The 17,677-nt window shown below is 49.0% G+C and overlaps 3 protein-coding genes and 1 long non-coding RNA gene across 4 annotated transcripts; 2 read left to right on the forward strand and 2 right to left on the reverse strand.

Moving 5' to 3' along the window:
- Positions 1-262: 262 nt before the first annotated feature.
- Positions 263-6,304, reverse strand: NDUFS3 (NADH:ubiquinone oxidoreductase core subunit S3). Its single transcript, XM_027837744.1, has 6 exons — positions 6,046-6,304; positions 4,305-4,402; positions 3,859-4,008; positions 2,674-2,799; positions 2,451-2,570; positions 263-501 (listed from the first exon to the last, which is right to left on the reverse strand). The coding sequence occupies exons 1-6, from the start codon at positions 6,302-6,304 to the stop codon at positions 334-336; spliced, it is 921 nt and encodes a 306-aa protein (XP_027693545.1). The 3' UTR covers positions 263-333.
- A 135-nt stretch (positions 6,305-6,439) lies between these two features.
- Positions 6,440-10,147, forward strand: KBTBD4 (kelch repeat and BTB domain containing 4). Its single transcript, XM_027837663.1, has 4 exons — positions 6,440-6,471; positions 6,797-7,414; positions 7,936-8,042; positions 8,540-10,147. The coding sequence occupies exons 2-4, from the start codon at positions 6,826-6,828 to the stop codon at positions 9,398-9,400; spliced, it is 1,557 nt and encodes a 518-aa protein (XP_027693464.1). The 5' UTR covers positions 6,440-6,471; positions 6,797-6,825; the 3' UTR covers positions 9,401-10,147.
- Positions 10,148-10,266: 119 nt separating this feature from the next.
- Positions 10,267-16,231, reverse strand: PTPMT1 (protein tyrosine phosphatase, mitochondrial 1). Its single transcript, XM_027837664.1, has 4 exons — positions 15,839-16,231; positions 14,339-14,419; positions 11,773-11,964; positions 10,267-10,819 (listed from the first exon to the last, which is right to left on the reverse strand). The coding sequence occupies exons 1-4, from the start codon at positions 16,010-16,012 to the stop codon at positions 10,655-10,657; spliced, it is 612 nt and encodes a 203-aa protein (XP_027693465.1). The 5' UTR covers positions 16,013-16,231; the 3' UTR covers positions 10,267-10,654.
- Positions 10,826-12,869, forward strand: LOC114024618. The gene is made up of 2 exons (XR_003566930.1): positions 10,826-11,016; positions 12,271-12,869. It is a non-coding gene; the product is annotated as an uncharacterized LOC114024618 (long non-coding RNA).
- Positions 16,232-17,677: the final 1,446 nt, after the last annotated feature.

The raw sequence follows: 17,677 nt of genomic DNA on the forward strand, positions 1-17,677 counted from the left end.
AGTCACAGTCCAGGCAGCGTCCTTGGTCAATGCTAGTCCACTCTTTGGCTCCTCTCCAGAATACAACCGAATCTTGCCTGGACCATGGCCGACTGAACCAGGACTGGATCCTGTTGGACCCTTGGTGCACGGCTGGCTCATTTCAACCTGCTGAGACGGACCCCCAGCTTTGTCACTTCTTCATGTGCATCAACATCATTCTCTAAACAAAGGACACTAGAAGGTTCCCCTGGGCTTTCATATATACCAATGAAGAGGAAGCTTCAAGTCCAGGTACAAGACTTTATTTACATAAATAGTCAGTTACAAGGCAGGCTCAGCTCTTGCCAGAAGCTATTTTGCTTCGGGTTTCTTATCTCCAGCCTCGAGTTTAGGGCTCTCGGGAGGCTGGCGAAAGGCAGGGAAAGCCTCCCAGGGGCTGTTCAGATCAAACTTCCGGAACTCCTGGGCCAGCTCCACCGGCTCTGCCACAACTCGCTTCACCTCATCATCGTATCGGACCTGCAGAGAGCAAAAGGCCAGGGGCAGGCTTGGGGTGTGGCCACCTTGCCCAGGGGCAGGAGGGTCATACCCTCCACCTAGCCACAGGGGTGGCCCAACTTCAGCCTCTAAGATCCAGAAGCCAATTCTTCTCTGATCACTACCCTCTCCTTTCATCCTCTGTTCATGTCAATGACCAACAAGGTACCAACTTGTGCTAAGACTATTGCCTGCCTGGCATCCCCAATACCACTCTGTCTCAAGATCAATGACACCACTGGTCTTTATGCTTCAGCTGATGTGGGACTGAAAACTAGGCAACCAAGCTGAAGATCCCAGGGCTGATGACGCACCATCCTTCACATGATGGACACAGTGCTTGACATGGTCAAGTACATTTGACACGGATGATCTCCTTTGGCCCTCACTACAACTGAGTGTGGGAAGGATTCGAATCGTTATCTCCATCTTACAGAGGAGGTAACAGAGGGGTTGATGCAGTTGCTCGGGGTCCCAGAGCTAGGTAATGTCAAAGAATAAAGGTCTTCTTTAGCCCAATAGGCAGATGAGACTAGTGGCCACCTCCACAGGGGAGATGCTCTGATTTCTCTTGCTGTACTGGAGGAATTGGGTTAATCCATCTACACTCTGTTGTCGAGGCCCTTTTGTAACCAAACCCAATCTTCCTTTCTGGCTTCTCTGTATAAGACTCCGACATCGTACTCCAAAATCCAGCCAAACAGCCTCCTTCCCATTCCCTACTCCCTCTCCTGTCTCCTGCACTGGCCATGCCCCAGCCCAGGACAACACTACCTCCTTATCCTTGATGCTTAGAATGCTTCTCTTCCTTAAAGACACATGGTTCACGCACCACTTTCTACATGAAAGCCTTTCCTGACCTCCCCATCTCTTGGCTCTTTACTGTCAAACTCTAATGAAGTTAAATACTTTGTATTCATTCTCTTTCTACTTATTCAGTTTATACTTATATGTGTCATGTTGTCTCTCCATTTGAAGCTAAACTCCTTGAGAAGAGATTGTTTCATTCTTTGTATGGGCATCCTAGCATAGTGTTCAGCACATCGTAGGCAATTAACAAATACCTGTTGATTCACGGACTGTGTCTAAGTTTTGTCCCTCCAGTAGAATGTAAGCTCCTTGAGGGACTATTTCATCTTTTTGTCTTGGCATTCCTGTGCCTACCACAGTGCCCTGCCCACAACAGGTGCTTAATAAATATCTGTTGTACCATGGTTGATATAACAGAGCCGGGAGAAGTTGATTTGCGTTGCTAGCCTACATCCACATAACCCATTAGGTGGCAAAACAACAGGTGTGGGTTCAAGTGTATGGAGTCTCCACCAGGGCAGATGACTAATGCTAGAGTCTGACTACTCCTTCTGCCCTCAGTAGCCTCAACAGAGAAATTCAGGGTAGAGAAGACCAGCAGCTTTGGAGCCAGAGGGCCTGAGTTCAAAACCCAGCAGCTCTGCCTGGGGGACTAAGGCTAAGTCAAATGACTTCTCTGGGCCTCAGTTTCCTCTCCTGTAAAATGAGGGGATTCAACCAGATGGTCTGTGAGGTGTCTCCTGAGGCCAGGCTGGAAACGACCTTTGCTTGGGAGGGTTCAATGCAGGGTGGGGGTGAGAGAGAAGCAGGGAATGATTGGTGAGTAGAAAATGGAAGACCAGGGGCAGCTAGGTGGCGCACCGGATACAGCACTGGCCCTGGAGTCAGGAGAACCCTGAGTTCAAATCCGGCCTCAGACACTTGACACTTACTAGCTGTGTGACGCTGGGCAAGTCACTTGACCCCATTGCCTACCCAAAAAAGAAGAAAAAAAAAAAAAAAAAAGGAAGATCTCCATGACCTTCTTTTGGAACGATCTTGGAGGCTCTGTCTCATGGTGAATGTCTTCTAGGCTTGACAGATCATGGAATCACAAATGACTAAACCCAGATTCCCTGTACCTCTACATATCCAGAGAGGGGGAAGTCCTTCCGGAAAGGATGTCCCTCAAACCCGTAGTCTGTCAGGATCCTCCTGAGATCCGGGTGATTGGCAAAGTAGACTCCAAACATATCCCAGATCTAGAAGACATGAAATCCAGACGCCAGGTTCACACTGCCTGCAATGCCTTTGCGTAGGGTTGTTTCCGGGCCCTCTCACCGCTTCACCGTTTTCACAACTCACCTCCCTTTCATACCAATTTGCAGCTCTGTGCACCGACAGCACTGAATCAATGGGAGTCAGCTCATCCGCATACGTCTTCACTCGGATCCGAGTGTTGAAGCGCAGAGAAAGCAGGTTATACACAATCTAACACCGGAACAGAAAGGAAAAAGCGAACTGGGCTCCACCGGGGGCTCCGGCAAGAGCGACGAGGTTGAAACTGGACAAACATGTGGAGTGACGGGGTCATAATATTCTCATTTTCAAGAGCTACCGTGCCCTCCTTCCCTCTTCAAGCCCCAAACCTCTAGGCATCCGGCTGCATCTGAATTCCCAAGCGCAAGTGTGGCCCGCTGTACCGTAGCTGCCTGTACTTAGAGGGGCTGTAGTGTCCCTGAGCCCAGACAAGGACAACTGTAGGAGACCAAGCTCTTGAGAGCTCTTAGCAATTCTTGAGTCCCACCCTACAATAGGTGGTGCTACTCCCAACCTTGCTCATGGTTACTACGAGGCACCCATATCTATCCAGGCCGGCATCCAGAAGTAACTGTTCCATGAGACAAGTCTGATTTCAGGATGTGACCCTAGTACCCTCAGAGATGCATACTATATAGAATGACTTCGGTGAACTCCATGGCAGTTCTAAGTCTACAGGGACGGGTTCTGTGGTTTCAAAAAGCTCCTAATTTTAGGATGAGTAAAACCACAATAACGTAATAGAGGCCTAGTTTGCCAACATTTCAGGAACAGAAGGAACAAGGTTGGTGGCATTTTCTAGCACGTGCACTAAAGTGGGCATATTTTGCCTCCCACGTTGTCCAACACTCGCCTAATTCAAGTCCTATTCTGACGCCTCTTTGCGGCAAGGAAGTAACCTTGCTTTGTCAAAGCCCAGGTCCGTTTGGCACAAGGTCATCCAAAGACTGACTGGGCTAAATCCGAGGAGACTCATCTCCAGGACACTGCCTTGTGGTGGCTACCACCACCACTCGCAGCACTGTTTCCTAAGGCAGGGAGGGGTTGTGGTCTGTGCTGACGGAGGAAATGCACACCCAGAAACAATAACAAGTCCCTGAGTAAAGGAATACATAATAATGCCACAGTGACAGGGATAATGCTCACAGTTTTCAAAAAGCTTTCACCAACACAAGGAGACAATCCATCTCTTCTTTTAACTCCCCAAACTTCTTGATTCTCCCCACCTACCTCAAAACGGTTCTGCCGGGTTGGCACATCAACTGCTCCCAAGTCAACCAAGGACTTGAATTGGGCATTGGTGTGATCTCTGAGGAACGTCAGCACAGGGATGACTCCTTCGGGATGGATACAGATCTCTAGTTCATTGAAGCACGATACCTAGGAAGCAAGGAAAGGGAATCCAGAGCTGCTGAAAGGAGGCTGCAATGGGGTTTAACGCATTTCATCTGGGGCAGGGCAGGTAGAGGTTTGGAATGAGCATGTTGCGATCCACTGAGTCAAGGAAAAATCACTGCTCAAGTGCTTACTATTTGCTAAGTCCCTTGCTAAAGTGGGGGTGATAAACACGCAATGCTTTCCTAGCTCAGCCCTCAGCCACTGACCCTGAGGAAGTACTGACCCACAGCCCAATAACTCCACTGGCCACGAAAATCATCTATGCCTAGTAACCATACCTGAACTTGCTGGACGTATTTGGGTAAGATCTCAGCCACATATTCTCCAAAAGCAGAGAGTTGCTTATGGGTCACTTCATCCCACTGTTTAACCGTGGCTAAAAAGCAAAAAGAAAAAGAAATCCCATTTTACAGAGGGCAAACGGAAAGGGAATGCATGCAGAGAAAAGAACACTGGCTGGCTATGGCATTTTAAGGCCTTACTTGGAGCCTTCTTAGCAGTAATTCAGAAGAATCCCTGAAAGTTTCAAGACTTGGCCCTTGGGAGTCAGGAAAATCATCCTGCATCCCAGAAGGTGTTACCATGAAATGAACACAGTGGGAATGCTTAGGCTGGAAAGCAATTTAATGAAAAGATTCATAGGATTTAGTCTGGGACATGAGATTGAGACCAAGGAAATTAAATGACTTGTCCAAGGTCACCCAGATAGTTAAATCCCCTGTTGGTCCTCTGATTTAAAATCTAGTGATCTTTCCACAACAAAGTCTCGTTTTGTTTTGTCAATTGGGATTAAGTCACTTGCCTATGGTCACACAGCCAGTAAGTATCACGTGTTTGGTCTGAGGCCACATTTGAACTCAGGTCCTCCTGACTTCAGGACCCGTGCTCTATCCACTGTGCCACCTAGCTGCCCCTAACAAAGTCTTGTTAAAAGCCTTCTCTTTCAAGAAACCTTTCTTGATTAACACAGAAGAATGTCTTCTGTTCATAAATCCCACAGCTCTGGTGAATGAATCAAGAGCTAACCTTCCCAAGGCCCAGTGATAAGGCATCATAAAGAACAATCAACTTGTAAACTTCGAGACTTGGGTTCAAGTCCCAACGCTCTGCTCAGTTGTGGGGTCTTGGGAAACTTCATCATTGGGCGTCAGCTATTCATTGTCAAAGGGAAAGGTCTAGGACTGTATGTCCTCCAAAGGCTTCTTTTAGGTCAATCAACAAGCATTAACTTAATGCTTAAGATGTGGCAGGCACTGTGCTAAGGGATAAGGATAGAGTCACTGATTTAGAGAAGTAAAGGTTCTTGAGAAGTCACCAGTTCAAAACACAGCAGTGGGGTGGAGCGGTAGATGGAGCAGTGGGTGATCTGAGTTCAATTCCTGCCTCAGACCCTTAATGACTGTGGGACTATGGGACAGTCGCTTAACCCTTATTTTGAGGTTAATCTTTAAGCTAATGGAGGCAAATGCCTCAATTCCCCATGGTAAAATGGGGACACACTGGAGAAGAAAATGGCAAATCACTCCAGTAACTCTGGCAAGAAAACCCCACGAACTTTGTCAGACATAACTCAACAACAGTTCAAACCACTCGTTTTTTTAAAATTTACGGAAACTGAGGCCTGGAGAGGTTAATTGACTCTCCCACAGGTCACACAGATGGTCAGTGGTGGAAAAAGGATTTGAACTCAAGTCCTACGACTGCAAATTCAACACTCCTTCCACTGCGGGAGTACCCGTAGTAATGACAATTAGCATCTACTCGGACCCTTACAGATATTATCTCACTCGGTTCTCTCGAGGAAAATGCCGTTATCGCCCCCCATTTTACAGACGAGGGCACCGAGGCGACCCTGGGGGGCAGCCGGCTTCCGGCCCCTCCGAGCCCCAGCCGCCCCGACACCGCCACCGCACAGCAGGGGGGGGACCCCCGCGGGGCGGGGCCCGGCTCCTTCCCCCTCCCCCCCCCCCTCCCCCCCCGCGCCTCAGTTTCCCTCTCCAGGGCAGGGGCGCTACTCACGCTGCTGGCTTCCGGCCGCCGCCGCCGCCTGGTCGCGGGCCCCCGGGCCGCTCTCCCTCCGCACGGGCACCAGGGCCCCGGCGCGCGCCGCCCCTGCAAGCACAGACGCGGCCTCAGCGAGGCCCCAGGCGGCCTCAGGCGACCCCGGGCGTCCCCCGCCCCCGGCCCGCGCCCCGGCCGCCCCCCGCTCACCCCGCGCCCGCGCTCCGGCCGCCCCCACGAGCCCCCGCAGCAGGCTCCGGGCCGCCGTCGCCGCCATCATGTCGCCAGGACGCCGAGCCCCAGAACCAGCAGAGGGGACGAGACAGGACACGGAGCGCCAAGGGCACGGACCGGAAGCGGAAGGACGCGGCGGGCGCTGGATCCGGGGGAACGCGGGTGCCGAGCCAGAGGTTCCGGGGTACGGGATGAGAGCTGGAGGCGCAGGTGAGCGAGCGAGGGCGAGGCGGAGCAGCGAGGGCGGGGGGGTGGGGTGCCGGGGAGGCCTCCACCTCCGGCCCGGCGGCCCTGGGGCGGTGTCACGCTCTGGTTTCGGGCGCCCCCCCCCCCCGGAAGAAGCAGGCAGAGCCGGAGGTCGGGGTCAGCAGGCCGGGGGAAGCCGCGATGACAGATGGGAGGGGGCCGGGCCGGGGGTGGAGGGGGCCGCGAGGCGCTTAAAGGCCCGCACCTGCGAGCCCCGCCCCCGCCCGTGGCCCGGCTCCCTTTAAGCCGGCGCGTTCGGGCCGCCCATCCTGGCGCCTTTGCTTTGCAGACGGCCCGAGCTGAGAGCAGCCCGCCGCGATGGAGTCGCCCGAGGAGCCCGGGGCCTCGACGGAGGAGAACTACTTCGTGAACTACACGTTCAAGGACCGGTCTCACTCGGGCCGCGTGGCCCAGGGCATCATGAAGCTGTGCCTGGAGGAAGAGCTCTTCGCCGACGTCACCATCTCGGTGGAAGGCCGCGAGTTCCAGCTGCACAGGCTGGTCCTGTCGGCCCAGAGCTGCTTCTTCAGGTCCATGTTCACGTCCAACCTGCGGGAAGCGCACAACCGCGTGATCGTGCTGCAGGACGTCAGCGAGTCGGTCTTCCAGCTCCTGGTGGATTACATCTACCACGGCACGGTGAAGCTGCGCGCCGACGAGCTGCAGGAGATCTACGAGGTCTCCGACATGTACCAGCTCACTTCCCTGTTCGAGGAGTGCTCCCGCTTCCTGGCCCGGACGGTGCAGGTGGGAAACTGCCTGCAGGTGATGTGGCTGGCCGATCGGCACAGCGACGCCGAGCTCTACGCCGCGGCCAAGCACTGCGCCAAGACCCACCTCGCCCAGCTGCAGGACACGGAGGAGTTTCTTCATCTGCCCCATCACTTGCTCACCGACATCATCAAAGGTAAGCGCGGCGAGGAAGACCTGATACTTAAAACGTCTTTGTTCCCATCTACCTGGCGTACGGGGCTCCAAGTTGGAAACCGGAGCCGGAGCCAGGGACCCAGCAGATGCTTGGGGAACATCTTTCCGTAGGGATCTGGCTCGTGCACGTAGGTGCTGGTCTGCCATATGCCTGGAAGGCCCTGTGGACCTGGCCGTGTTTAAATGTTTAGGATAAATTATCAAACTACTGAAATGAAAATTTTAAGAATGAGTTGGCTTTGGGTGAACGCGCTGGTTCTTGGAGATAAAACGGAAACCTTGCTTTGCACATTCATGATTAGAAGTGGGAACATTAGGTGGAAGACTAGGGCATGAAAACCCATACTTTTAGCATACAAGGTAGATTAATTACAGGCAGGATTTTTTTTCCCCCTAAGAAAAAGGTAGGTAAATGTTGTGGTTAGTGTCACTGACACTTCTGGCTGTAACTTACGGAATGATTGTGCCAACCTTCTTCCTATGCTCCACCCCCCACCCCAGATGGAGTACCACGTTCCCAGAACCCATCGGAGGCAATAGAAACCTGGGTCAACTTCAACAAAGAAGAGCGAGAGAGCTTTTCAGAATCACTCAGATCCAGCTTAAAGGTATGAAATCCCTAAGAGACCTTCCATAATAATCCCCCACATACTTAAGTCACCCTGGCTTCCCTAATGTAGACAGTAAGGATGAGGAAAGCCAGGCTTTAAGGACTGTAGTAGGAGATTGCGCAGGAGGATGTGTTTATTGTCCCAGTTGGATGAAAAGCAGTCGAACTCCGGTCTCCTTCCGGTTGTTTTTTTTTTTTTGTGCCTATTACTTGTTTATCCATGCAGCTACTCTTTAAGTGTGGTCTTTCCATTATGACTTGAACATTAGCAAACTGACACAGACCCTACAATTAACTTACAACCACAGTGAAGCAGTTGGAGATCTGAGTGCAATTAAAAAACAGTGATAGGAGGAGAGTCAGGCTGAGGCTCCCACAGCCACCAGATGGGGGTGAGTTTGAGCAAGACAGCAGTGGGAAGGAGAGCTTATTGGGATCAGGTCTTCCTCAGTCAGAATCCAGGAATGAGTTTCTGTGTTTTAATTGTGTGAACAGGAAATCGGAGAGAATGTACACATTTACCTGATTGGGAAGGAATCCTCTCGCACTCATTCCCTGGCTGTCTCCCTACGCTGTGCTGGGGATGACTCTATCAGTGTAAGTGGCCAGAACAGCTTGTGCCATCAGATCACAGCGGCCTGCAAGCATGGCGGTGACCTGTATGTGGTAGGTGGGTCAATCCCCCGCCGGATGTGGAAATGCAACAATGCAACCGTCGACTGGGAGTGGTGTGCTCCCTTACCCCGTGATCGGCTCCAGCACACCCTGGTCTCTGTGCCTGGAAAAGATGCCATCTACTCTTTAGGTGGCAAGACCCTACAAGATACCCTTTCCAATGCTGTTATCTACTATCGAGTGGGAGACAACGTCTGGACGGAGACTAGCCAACTGGAGGTGGCGGTATCAGGGGCTGCTGGGGCCAATCTCAACGGGATCATCTATTTGCTAGGGGGTGAAGAGAATGATCTGGATTTCTTCACAAAACCTTCTAGGCTCATCCAGTGCTTTGATACAGAGACGGAGAAATGCCACGTGAAGCCCTACCTGCTGCCCTTTGCAGGCCACATGCATGCTGCTGTACACAAGGACCTGGTGTTCATAGTAGCAGAGGGGGACTCCCTAGTGTGTTATAACCCACTGCTGGATAGCTTTACCCGGCTTTGCCTTCCTGAGGCCTGGAGTTCAGCTCCCTCGCTCTGGAAGATTGCCAGCTGCAATGGCAGTATTTATGTATTCCGAGACCACTACAAAAAGGGGGATGCCAACACCTACAAGCTTGACCCTGCCACCTCAGCTCTAACGGTCACCAGTGGCATTAAGGTGTTGCTCACCAACCTGCAATTTGTATTGGCCTAAGGCCCTGCAGAAAAAGAGTAGACAACTACTCCTCCCTCCTTTTTCCCAGGTCACTTCCTTCTTTTCCTCGCCCTAGCCTGAAAGGCCTCATAACCCACTATTCCAAGGAATCCTGTCTCTAAGACCACTATGCTACCTTCTGCTGCTCACCATAAGCTATTTCTTAGAGCCTTTTTCCAAACTGGAGTAGGCTACAGTTCTCCTTGGGGCTTTTTACACAGAGGCATCTCCGACCCCTACCTGGAGTTACGGGTGGACTAGCCTGCTGTTTGAAATCCCTGGGCATTTTTGTGCTTGGTTTAGACAGAACAGCTCCTAAATCTTTTGGCACAGCCCTCCCTCTATCTGAACAATGTTAAACGTGAGGGCCCCTCACCCTAGGGCCTTTTCTTTCCAGGAAACTGAAGCGGTAGAAGGGATACTGTTTCCTTGTGACCTAAAGAAAACATAGTTTGCAGTTTTCCTTCAGGCTCTGATCTGTGGTTTTAGTGAGGGCTTTGGCCTTGGCTATTGCTTGGCTGCTCTTTAGGCACCACAGTGACAATCTAGAATTCTAGGAATTCTCTGTAGTGTCTTCTCCTTTGTCAAAGTAAATGGCACTTATTTCTAGGTGACCCTGTGACTACATTTGAGGCAAAGATTTTGTTTCTGATCCATAGCAGAAATAGCCTCTGTTCTTGTAGAGGCTGTGAACCCAGGCAAAAGCCAGGACTGTTATCATAATAAAAGTCTTTGGTGGGATGTGTACGTGTTTGTGTCTACCACTGAATGGGTCACCTCCTAAAGCCATGTGACTTCATGCCCAAGACTTGCCCGTGTGACATTCTCTCTCTCATCCAAGATCAAGAGTTGTAAAAAGACATCTGTGAAGGTCAAGAGCTAAGGTCTTTCTCTTCCCCTTTCCCAGGATTAAGATGCTTTACAGTGACAATCCTAAGAGGAAAAATGTTGGGCACATGGGGCCTCAACATATACTTATCAAATGGAGTTTTTTTTGGCCCCTATGTAGTAAAAGATAAAAATCCTCTGAGACCTGAGGTTACACTTAGTTTCTGTTGTAGCATGAACAGTTTTCTGAGACTGGAGCAAAACAAAGCAGACAAAGAGGATGGTTATCCATCCTTTGCCACACTTCTGGTAGAGCAGAATGTTTTTCTGTCTATTATGGGTTACAGCCCCTAAGGTCCACTGAATGCACTTCTTTATTCTGTAATGAGCAGCAGAGTCTTAAGAGTTTTTTGCAGTCCCCCTACTTCATTCATGACGTGGTACTTCTTGGGAAGCCTTAGTTTTTTCTGCTTCAGCCATAAGCTGTCTGTAGAATTCCTTGAGGACCTCTACCTGCCCAGGTCGGATGTGGATGTGGGAACGGATCCTGGCAATAGCATCCACGGCCTCCTCTGGATTCCACTTGTACACCTGGAGTAAAAAGGAAAGTGAGAAGGCATGAACGAAGGCAGGAGTGTCTCTGCCCAGGCCCCAAGACCAGGTGCTAAGGGTCTAAGGACCACTATGCTCTCAAGTCATTTTTGAACCGAACTTTATGTAGAGGTATTTTATGTTGCAGCTTTCTCCTTGTACACAGTTTGAAGATTGTCTTGGATTTCCCCTGAGAGGTAAGTAGTCATTGTCTCTGGTTTCATAAACTTGTTCTTGCTTTAACAAACCTCTTACAGGTGGGGTAGTGCTGCAAAGCAAAGTAATGTGCCCGAGTTGTGGAGAGGAGCCTGAATTGCCAACCAGCTCCCTCCAAAATGAGGGACTGAGAGTTTCAAGGACAGCCAGACAAGACAGGAGACATTTTTGTGAAATTCCGCGAGACAATTAAAAACAACTCTTTCTGTCATTGCTTTACGTCAAGGCTGTTGCATTAGATTAGAAATGGAGAGAGGCAAGATCCCTTGGAAGTCTTGGCGTGACAGTTCAGGCCTTTGTTCTTCAGGCCTATATTGTTCTGAAACTCTTGAGCAAAGCATATGTAAAGCATCACACTCCCACCTACAGTTCATCAGTAGTACCAAAAGAAACCTGTACTCCTGGACTCACTGCTGCCCAGAAAACACTGTTCTCTTTCTTTGTTCATGACATAGAAACACCTTAGTTCACTGAATAATCATTTGTTGAGTGACTTATATGCAAAGCACTAGTAGGTACTAGGAGAGATACAAGAGAAGTCCTCAGAATTTTCCTCTTTCTACCACGAGAGAAGAAACCTGAAGTCTGCTAGAAGGGACAGGCTATATCTGTCTATGCTAGATCTCTGACTGGTTCCCTTCACTTCTCTTGCCACAGTGGTCTATTAGTGGGCCAGTTCTGAACTCTGTGACGGAGTCCCTGGAAGGGTCTGTATTGAACTCTGCCCAATCTCATACCTGCATCAAATAGGCTGCCACCATGGTGGCACTTCTGGAGCGCCCAGCCTTGCAGTGAACATAGACACATTTCTCCAGTGCCATGTACTTTAGTGTGAACTGGACACCTTTCTTTAGGTTTTCCAAAGTTGGGACTCCAGTCATATCCACTGTGCTGAGACGCAATTGCTCTACTCCAAGGGCTTTCCATTCCTGGAATCAATTCCGGCAGTAGAAAAAGAAAATGAAACAGTGTGGGTGGTATGAGGGTGAACACGTGAGATTCGGCAGAACAAAACATGATAATTACCAGGGTTAACTTTAACATCATCTGAGTAAAACTGAACATTCCTTGTTCTATAAAACAAGCCTTCTGCATAAAGGTCTCCAAGATGGCTGATCCTATGTTGTTAATATTTAATGAAAGAAGAGTTGCTCTTTTAACAGTGGAAACATTTTAAAGATTTAACACAATCTTTTTTTAATGCATCTCTTGGCTATTTTAATTTTCTTTTACAGAATTTTCCACCACAGGATATCTAACAGCTGTAGAGTTGTGTGATTCTGTCTTTGGGTCGTCCTGGCACCTGAGTGGTTTCCTGGGTTTATGGAACTACCTTTTTTTTTTTTTAATTTTCCACAAGAAATTAAAAAATTTTTTTTAAGTTTTCAAGATTCACTTTTTTAAGATTTTGAGTTGCAAATTTTCCCCTCCCGCCCCCAGAAGATGTCATGCAATCTGATATATGCCATACATGTACAATCCTATTAAGCATATTTTTATGGAACTATTTCACAGTTTCTCTAAGCCTGTATAGAAGTATTCCTGGGGGGGGGGGTGTGAAATAGGGGTAGGAAAAGAAGAGTGCATAAATTAACTAGGAAATTGAATTTTCAAATCAAAATCAATGCACCAGTACTTGCATATCATTATTACTTGAAAGAAAAGATGCAAACGGGAAGGGTTTTTATGGTATCCTGGCAATTTTATTTTTGCCTTAAGACTTCTGACTGTGGAGTGTATACTTAATCAGGTCTCAGTTCTACTTGGAAAACCCTAAACCATGCATAATGGCCATAGTTTAAAAACTTTGATTAAATGAACATAAAGCCATAAATATAACGTTATTTTGGAGATTGATTTTAAAAAAAGTCAATATTTATGTTGCCTAGGGTAATCATGCTTTGTTTCCAAATCTAAATTTGGCAAACATAATTAGGGCATACTTTGTAGAAATTGTATATCCCTCACTTGCTCTACAACTGACAGACTAATACATATTTTAAGGTCTGGCTAATGATCTTTGAGGCAAATGCTCTTTAAGAAATCCAAGAAGAAGGGGCAGCTAGGTGGTGCAGTGGATAGAGCACTGGCCCTGAAGTCAGGAGGACCTGAGTTCAAATTGGGCCTCAGACCAAACACGTTATACTTACTAGCTGTGTGACCCTGGGCAAGTCACTTAACCCCAATTGCCTAAATAAATAAATAATCCAAGAAGATTTCAGAACATTCAGAAATGTGCTTTAAAATTACTTGGGTCTTTTGAAAAGAAATAGCTTTCCCTAAGAAGTAAGCAAGCCAGAAACAATTTTAGATTGCTAATATGCTTATGTTAAGCACTCTCCAAATGGGTAGCCCAGCAAAGGCTCTAGAGCAGGGATGGGGAACCTGTGGCCTCAAGGCCACATATGGACCTCTAAGTCTTCAAATGAGGTCCTTTGAGTCCCAAGTTTTATAGAACAAATCCTTTTATTAAGGGGATTTGTTCTGGTGGATTCAGTCAAAAGGGATTCTTGCGTGAAGTTTGGATTCAAAGGACTAAACTTGAGGACCTAAAGGGCCACATGTGGCTTTGGAGTTGAATGTTCCCCACCCCTGCTCTAGAGCATTTTTGATTTAAAACATTCTCCGTGAACTCGAGTTCTCCCAAAAACTAATGTGGAGTAGGTTAGCATTTTATCACTTTATTATCATGAAGACATGTTTCTCCAGTATAGGATCTACAGAAAGTCCTTGGAGAATCTTCAAATGTTTTAGTAACTTGGGTTGTAGAGATGATAGAAAGAATTTGTAATCTGTCTAGTAAGAACATGAATCTTCTTTTACCAGCCAGCATGGACCTAAGTTTTGTTTAACAAAGGACCTGGTTTATGTTTTCATCAAACAGTGCCAATTTTTTCACAGGATCTGAAATAATATTGCATTGTGTACAACTCTGGAATAAATGTGGTCATTTTAAACTGTAATAAATTTGCTTTCAAAATGCCATTTTCAGATTATTCCTCTCCTACTTACAATCTGAATTAGTTAAGTTTAAAAGGGAACAAGGACTTTTACACCCTTGATTTCTGTAAGGCAGAAGAAATATCTAACTGTATGGTCCAAGGTCAATCTGCACAGGACTATTCAATTTCCCATAGTTCTGCAGGGTCCTATGGCCCTGAACAGTCTCCAGACCCTGTAGATGTCCCTTCAGCCCACCTTTTTCTACCTCTGTCTGAAAAACACTTACAGGGTCCTGAGTGCAACTTGGGTAAGAGCTGTGTTTGGCAGGTTTTGGTGGGATTTATTTCCTGAAGCCCTCACCTCTTTTGTGTTACACAGGAACCTCGTCTCATATTCTTCATTCATGGTGATCACTCCCCCAACATTCTCCTTCTCTATCAGCTGTAGAAAGAAAAAAAAACCCAAAAAATTTTTCAAATTTTCCTCCAGCATTTTGTCTATCTTTTTTTTTGATCCCCTACTATATACTACCATGTGTTATCTTTATTAAGATTGTAGAACTTAGAGCACTAAGTCCAATCTCATTTTGCCAATGAAAAAACTAAAGCCTGTAGAAAGGATGTGACTTGTCCAAGGTTACACCGTTTAAGTAGGCAAAATTGAAAGCCAGGTTTTCTGACTCCAAATCTGATCTTTCCCTGCACACCAGATTGCTTCTTTTAAACATTCATCTCCAGCACTAGCCTTGCCCACAGTAAAGGGTTAATAAATGTTAACAGAATTTGAATTCGATGTGACCTCACAGGTCATTTAGTACACTTCAGACCCGAAGGTAGAAATATACTTGACAAGTAAATGTTCTTCCAGGAAGACCCACATTGAAGACCATTACTTCAGAAAGTTGGGTGTTTCACTTTGACAGCTCTCAGAGAAATTTCTGGATGAGTTTTGTTGATTTCCCAGTTGAATGTAAAACTCTACAAGGACAGAGACTCCCCAACCATTGCCCCTCCCCCCCATCTGTCTATATCCCCAGTGCCTTGCACAAAGTAGGTATTTAATAAACTACTTATTCTATTGAATGGAGATGCTGGCAGTCCCAGGTGGCAAATGAGATCCGAGGTTCAAACCCCAGCTCTGTTACTTAAATATCTGTTTGACCTGGAGCACTAGGCTCTCTTTTGCATGTGCATCCCTCATCCCTAGCACAGAACCTGGCATAAAGTAAACTTAACGCGTTTGCTGATTGACCCAGTACAAGTCATTTCCCTTTTCAGGGCCTCTAAAAAAACGAGAGAATTGGCCTCCTTAGGAAAGTGTAGTGATTGGATGAAGCCCTGAATTCAAATCTCCCTCTGAGACCACCGCTATGAATTTGAGCGAATCATTTAGTGTCTCTGAACGAGGGTTGGGCTAGATGACCTTTAGGGTCCTTTCCAGCCCTACAGCGAAGACCTTGTCTTTAAAGATCCCGGTTTAGTTCCAGTCCTAGGCCCCTTCAGGTAACGCGGGCTTCTCCCGATCTGCCGAGGTTGGGGAGGCCCAGGTCCCCGGTGGTCCAGCTGCCTCGGCGCGGGCTGGCCCCCCCACTCTCCTTCCCCGGCCACCGCGCCAGGTTCTCTGACCACTTCCCCACCCCCCGCCCGCCTCCATTCCGCTCCCCATCCGGCACGCGAGGAGGTCGAGGAGAGGTCACGCTCAGCTCAGGCCCCTCCCCCTCCCACCGGCTCAGCCGGCGTGTGAGGCTGCGCAGTGACTGCGCCGGAGCAGGCCGGGCGCGGAATGGGGGGAGGCCCGGCCGCGCTCCCTCCGGCCCCTCCCTCCGTCTCCTCTCTACCCCGCCCTCCCTCCCCAACTCACCCGGCGCGTAAGGCTGCGCAGCGGCAGTGCGCCCAGCAGTACGGTGGAGTCAATGCGGTGGTACCAGTCGCGGTGCCCAGGTCCCGACACCTTGACGCGCACCAGCGTGTACAGCAGCGTCGGGTAGAAGAGGATCCGCGCCAGGCCGGCGCCCAGCACCGTCGAGGCCGCCATGCCGGTGCGGGCCCAGCGCGAGGAGCCCGAGTTCTGGCTTGGCCTCGGACCGGGGTTTAGGCTCCCCGGCTTGAGATCCTGGCTCCGGCTCCGGCCCCGGCCCCGGCCTTGTCTAGAGACCCGGCTCTGCCGCCGCCCCCGCTCCTTCAGAGCCGCCTCCTCGCTAAACCCGGAGCTGCCCGATGACGTGCCCGGGAGCAGCGGCAGCAGACGAGGCTGAGACGAGCCGTCCCAGTCAGCGGCCGAGCCCAAGACCAGCTTCTGGGCGGCGGCCCCGGAGGGGAGCGAGGAGGCGGGCACCGGCGGCATGGGGGCGGGAGCCGGAAAAGGAACGGACCCGCCTCCCCCTCCCCCGCCTCCCCCCCACCCCGCGGCCGCTCGTGTGCTTCGGCCAATGGGGAGGCCCGCCGGGAGAGCCCGAGGGACACAGGCAGGCCCACGGGCCAATCGAGAGGAAGAAAGGCGGGGCACTAAATGAAACCGAGAGAAACTGATGGCCCAGTACGGGCAGCGGCGTGCGAAGGAGAGGAACGAGAGGTTCCTCGACTCCCCGATCAGGGTTATGCAGGTTTCCTGGAAGGTTTTCATTAAGGGGAGTCTCTTTCCTCCAGGGATGGAACACGCTTGGGGATGGACTTCTGCCCCGGCTCTCACAGGCCATGAAAGTTCCCTCCACAGCTCCTGCTTTCCTCTCTGTGGCCAGGCGCAGCAGATGTCTATTTCTTCCACTTAGTAACTATTCAAATACTTAAAAGACATATTTTATGTCCCCTAAGGGGATAGCCAAAGAGTAGCCCTAGGTTAAAGCACTTCGTCCTGGTTACCCTCCTCTGAGTGCTCTCTAGTTATAACCATCATATCTAAAATGTGGGCAACAGAAAGAAGACAAGCATAGAGAGAAACGAGACAAAGGACCCTTTCTGAACTTTCTGTGTGCTAGACGAACACTTTCTGCACACGAGCCACAAGCTGGGTGCTCGGAAATGCAGAGAGAAAAAAATAACAGTGGCACCACCTCAAAGAGCGTGCATTTTACTGGGATGTGCTTTGTAGGAATGTCATTGGGGGTTGAGGGGGAGGTGGGAGAGAGAGCTACTGAGAAAAGGAGAGATCCAACATGGTGCCCAGACATGGTTCTTGCACATAGGAGATGCTTCATTTCTTTTCTGTTGCATCTTACCGAACAACAAAAATTCAAACTTGTTTTTATCTTTTAAAATGTTTTTATTGAAGCTTCCCTTAATAAGAATGAGTATTCAAAAATAGGAACAAAAAGTGAAAAAAAGAACAAAGCAATCAATAAGCATTTACTAATTGCCCATTACACAGCAAGCAGTGGGATTACAAAAACCACCAAAGGTCCTGGTCCAACAGGAGCTTATATTCTATCAAAGGAGACCACAAAATAAATAGAAGGGCAAAGAAAGAACTATCAATCAACCAATGAGCATTTATTAAATAACCTATTTTGTGCTAGAGATACAAGCACAGAGAATGAAGCAATCGCTATTCAAAAGCCTTCTTCCTAGCAGCTGAAGTGATGAGGCAGGGCTTTTCCTAGAAATGGCTTTTAACCTGAGTTATGAAGGAAAAAGGGATTCTAGGAAATAGAGGCTTGGCAAAAGAAAAAAAAAAAGATTGCAAATGATTGCACGTCTGTGAACT

This window comes from Vombatus ursinus, unplaced genomic scaffold (genome assembly GCF_900497805.2).
Source record: "Vombatus ursinus unplaced genomic scaffold, bare-nosed wombat genome assembly UNPS02014822.1, whole genome shotgun sequence".
Lineage (NCBI taxonomy): Eukaryota > Metazoa > Chordata > Mammalia > Diprotodontia > Vombatidae > Vombatus > Vombatus ursinus.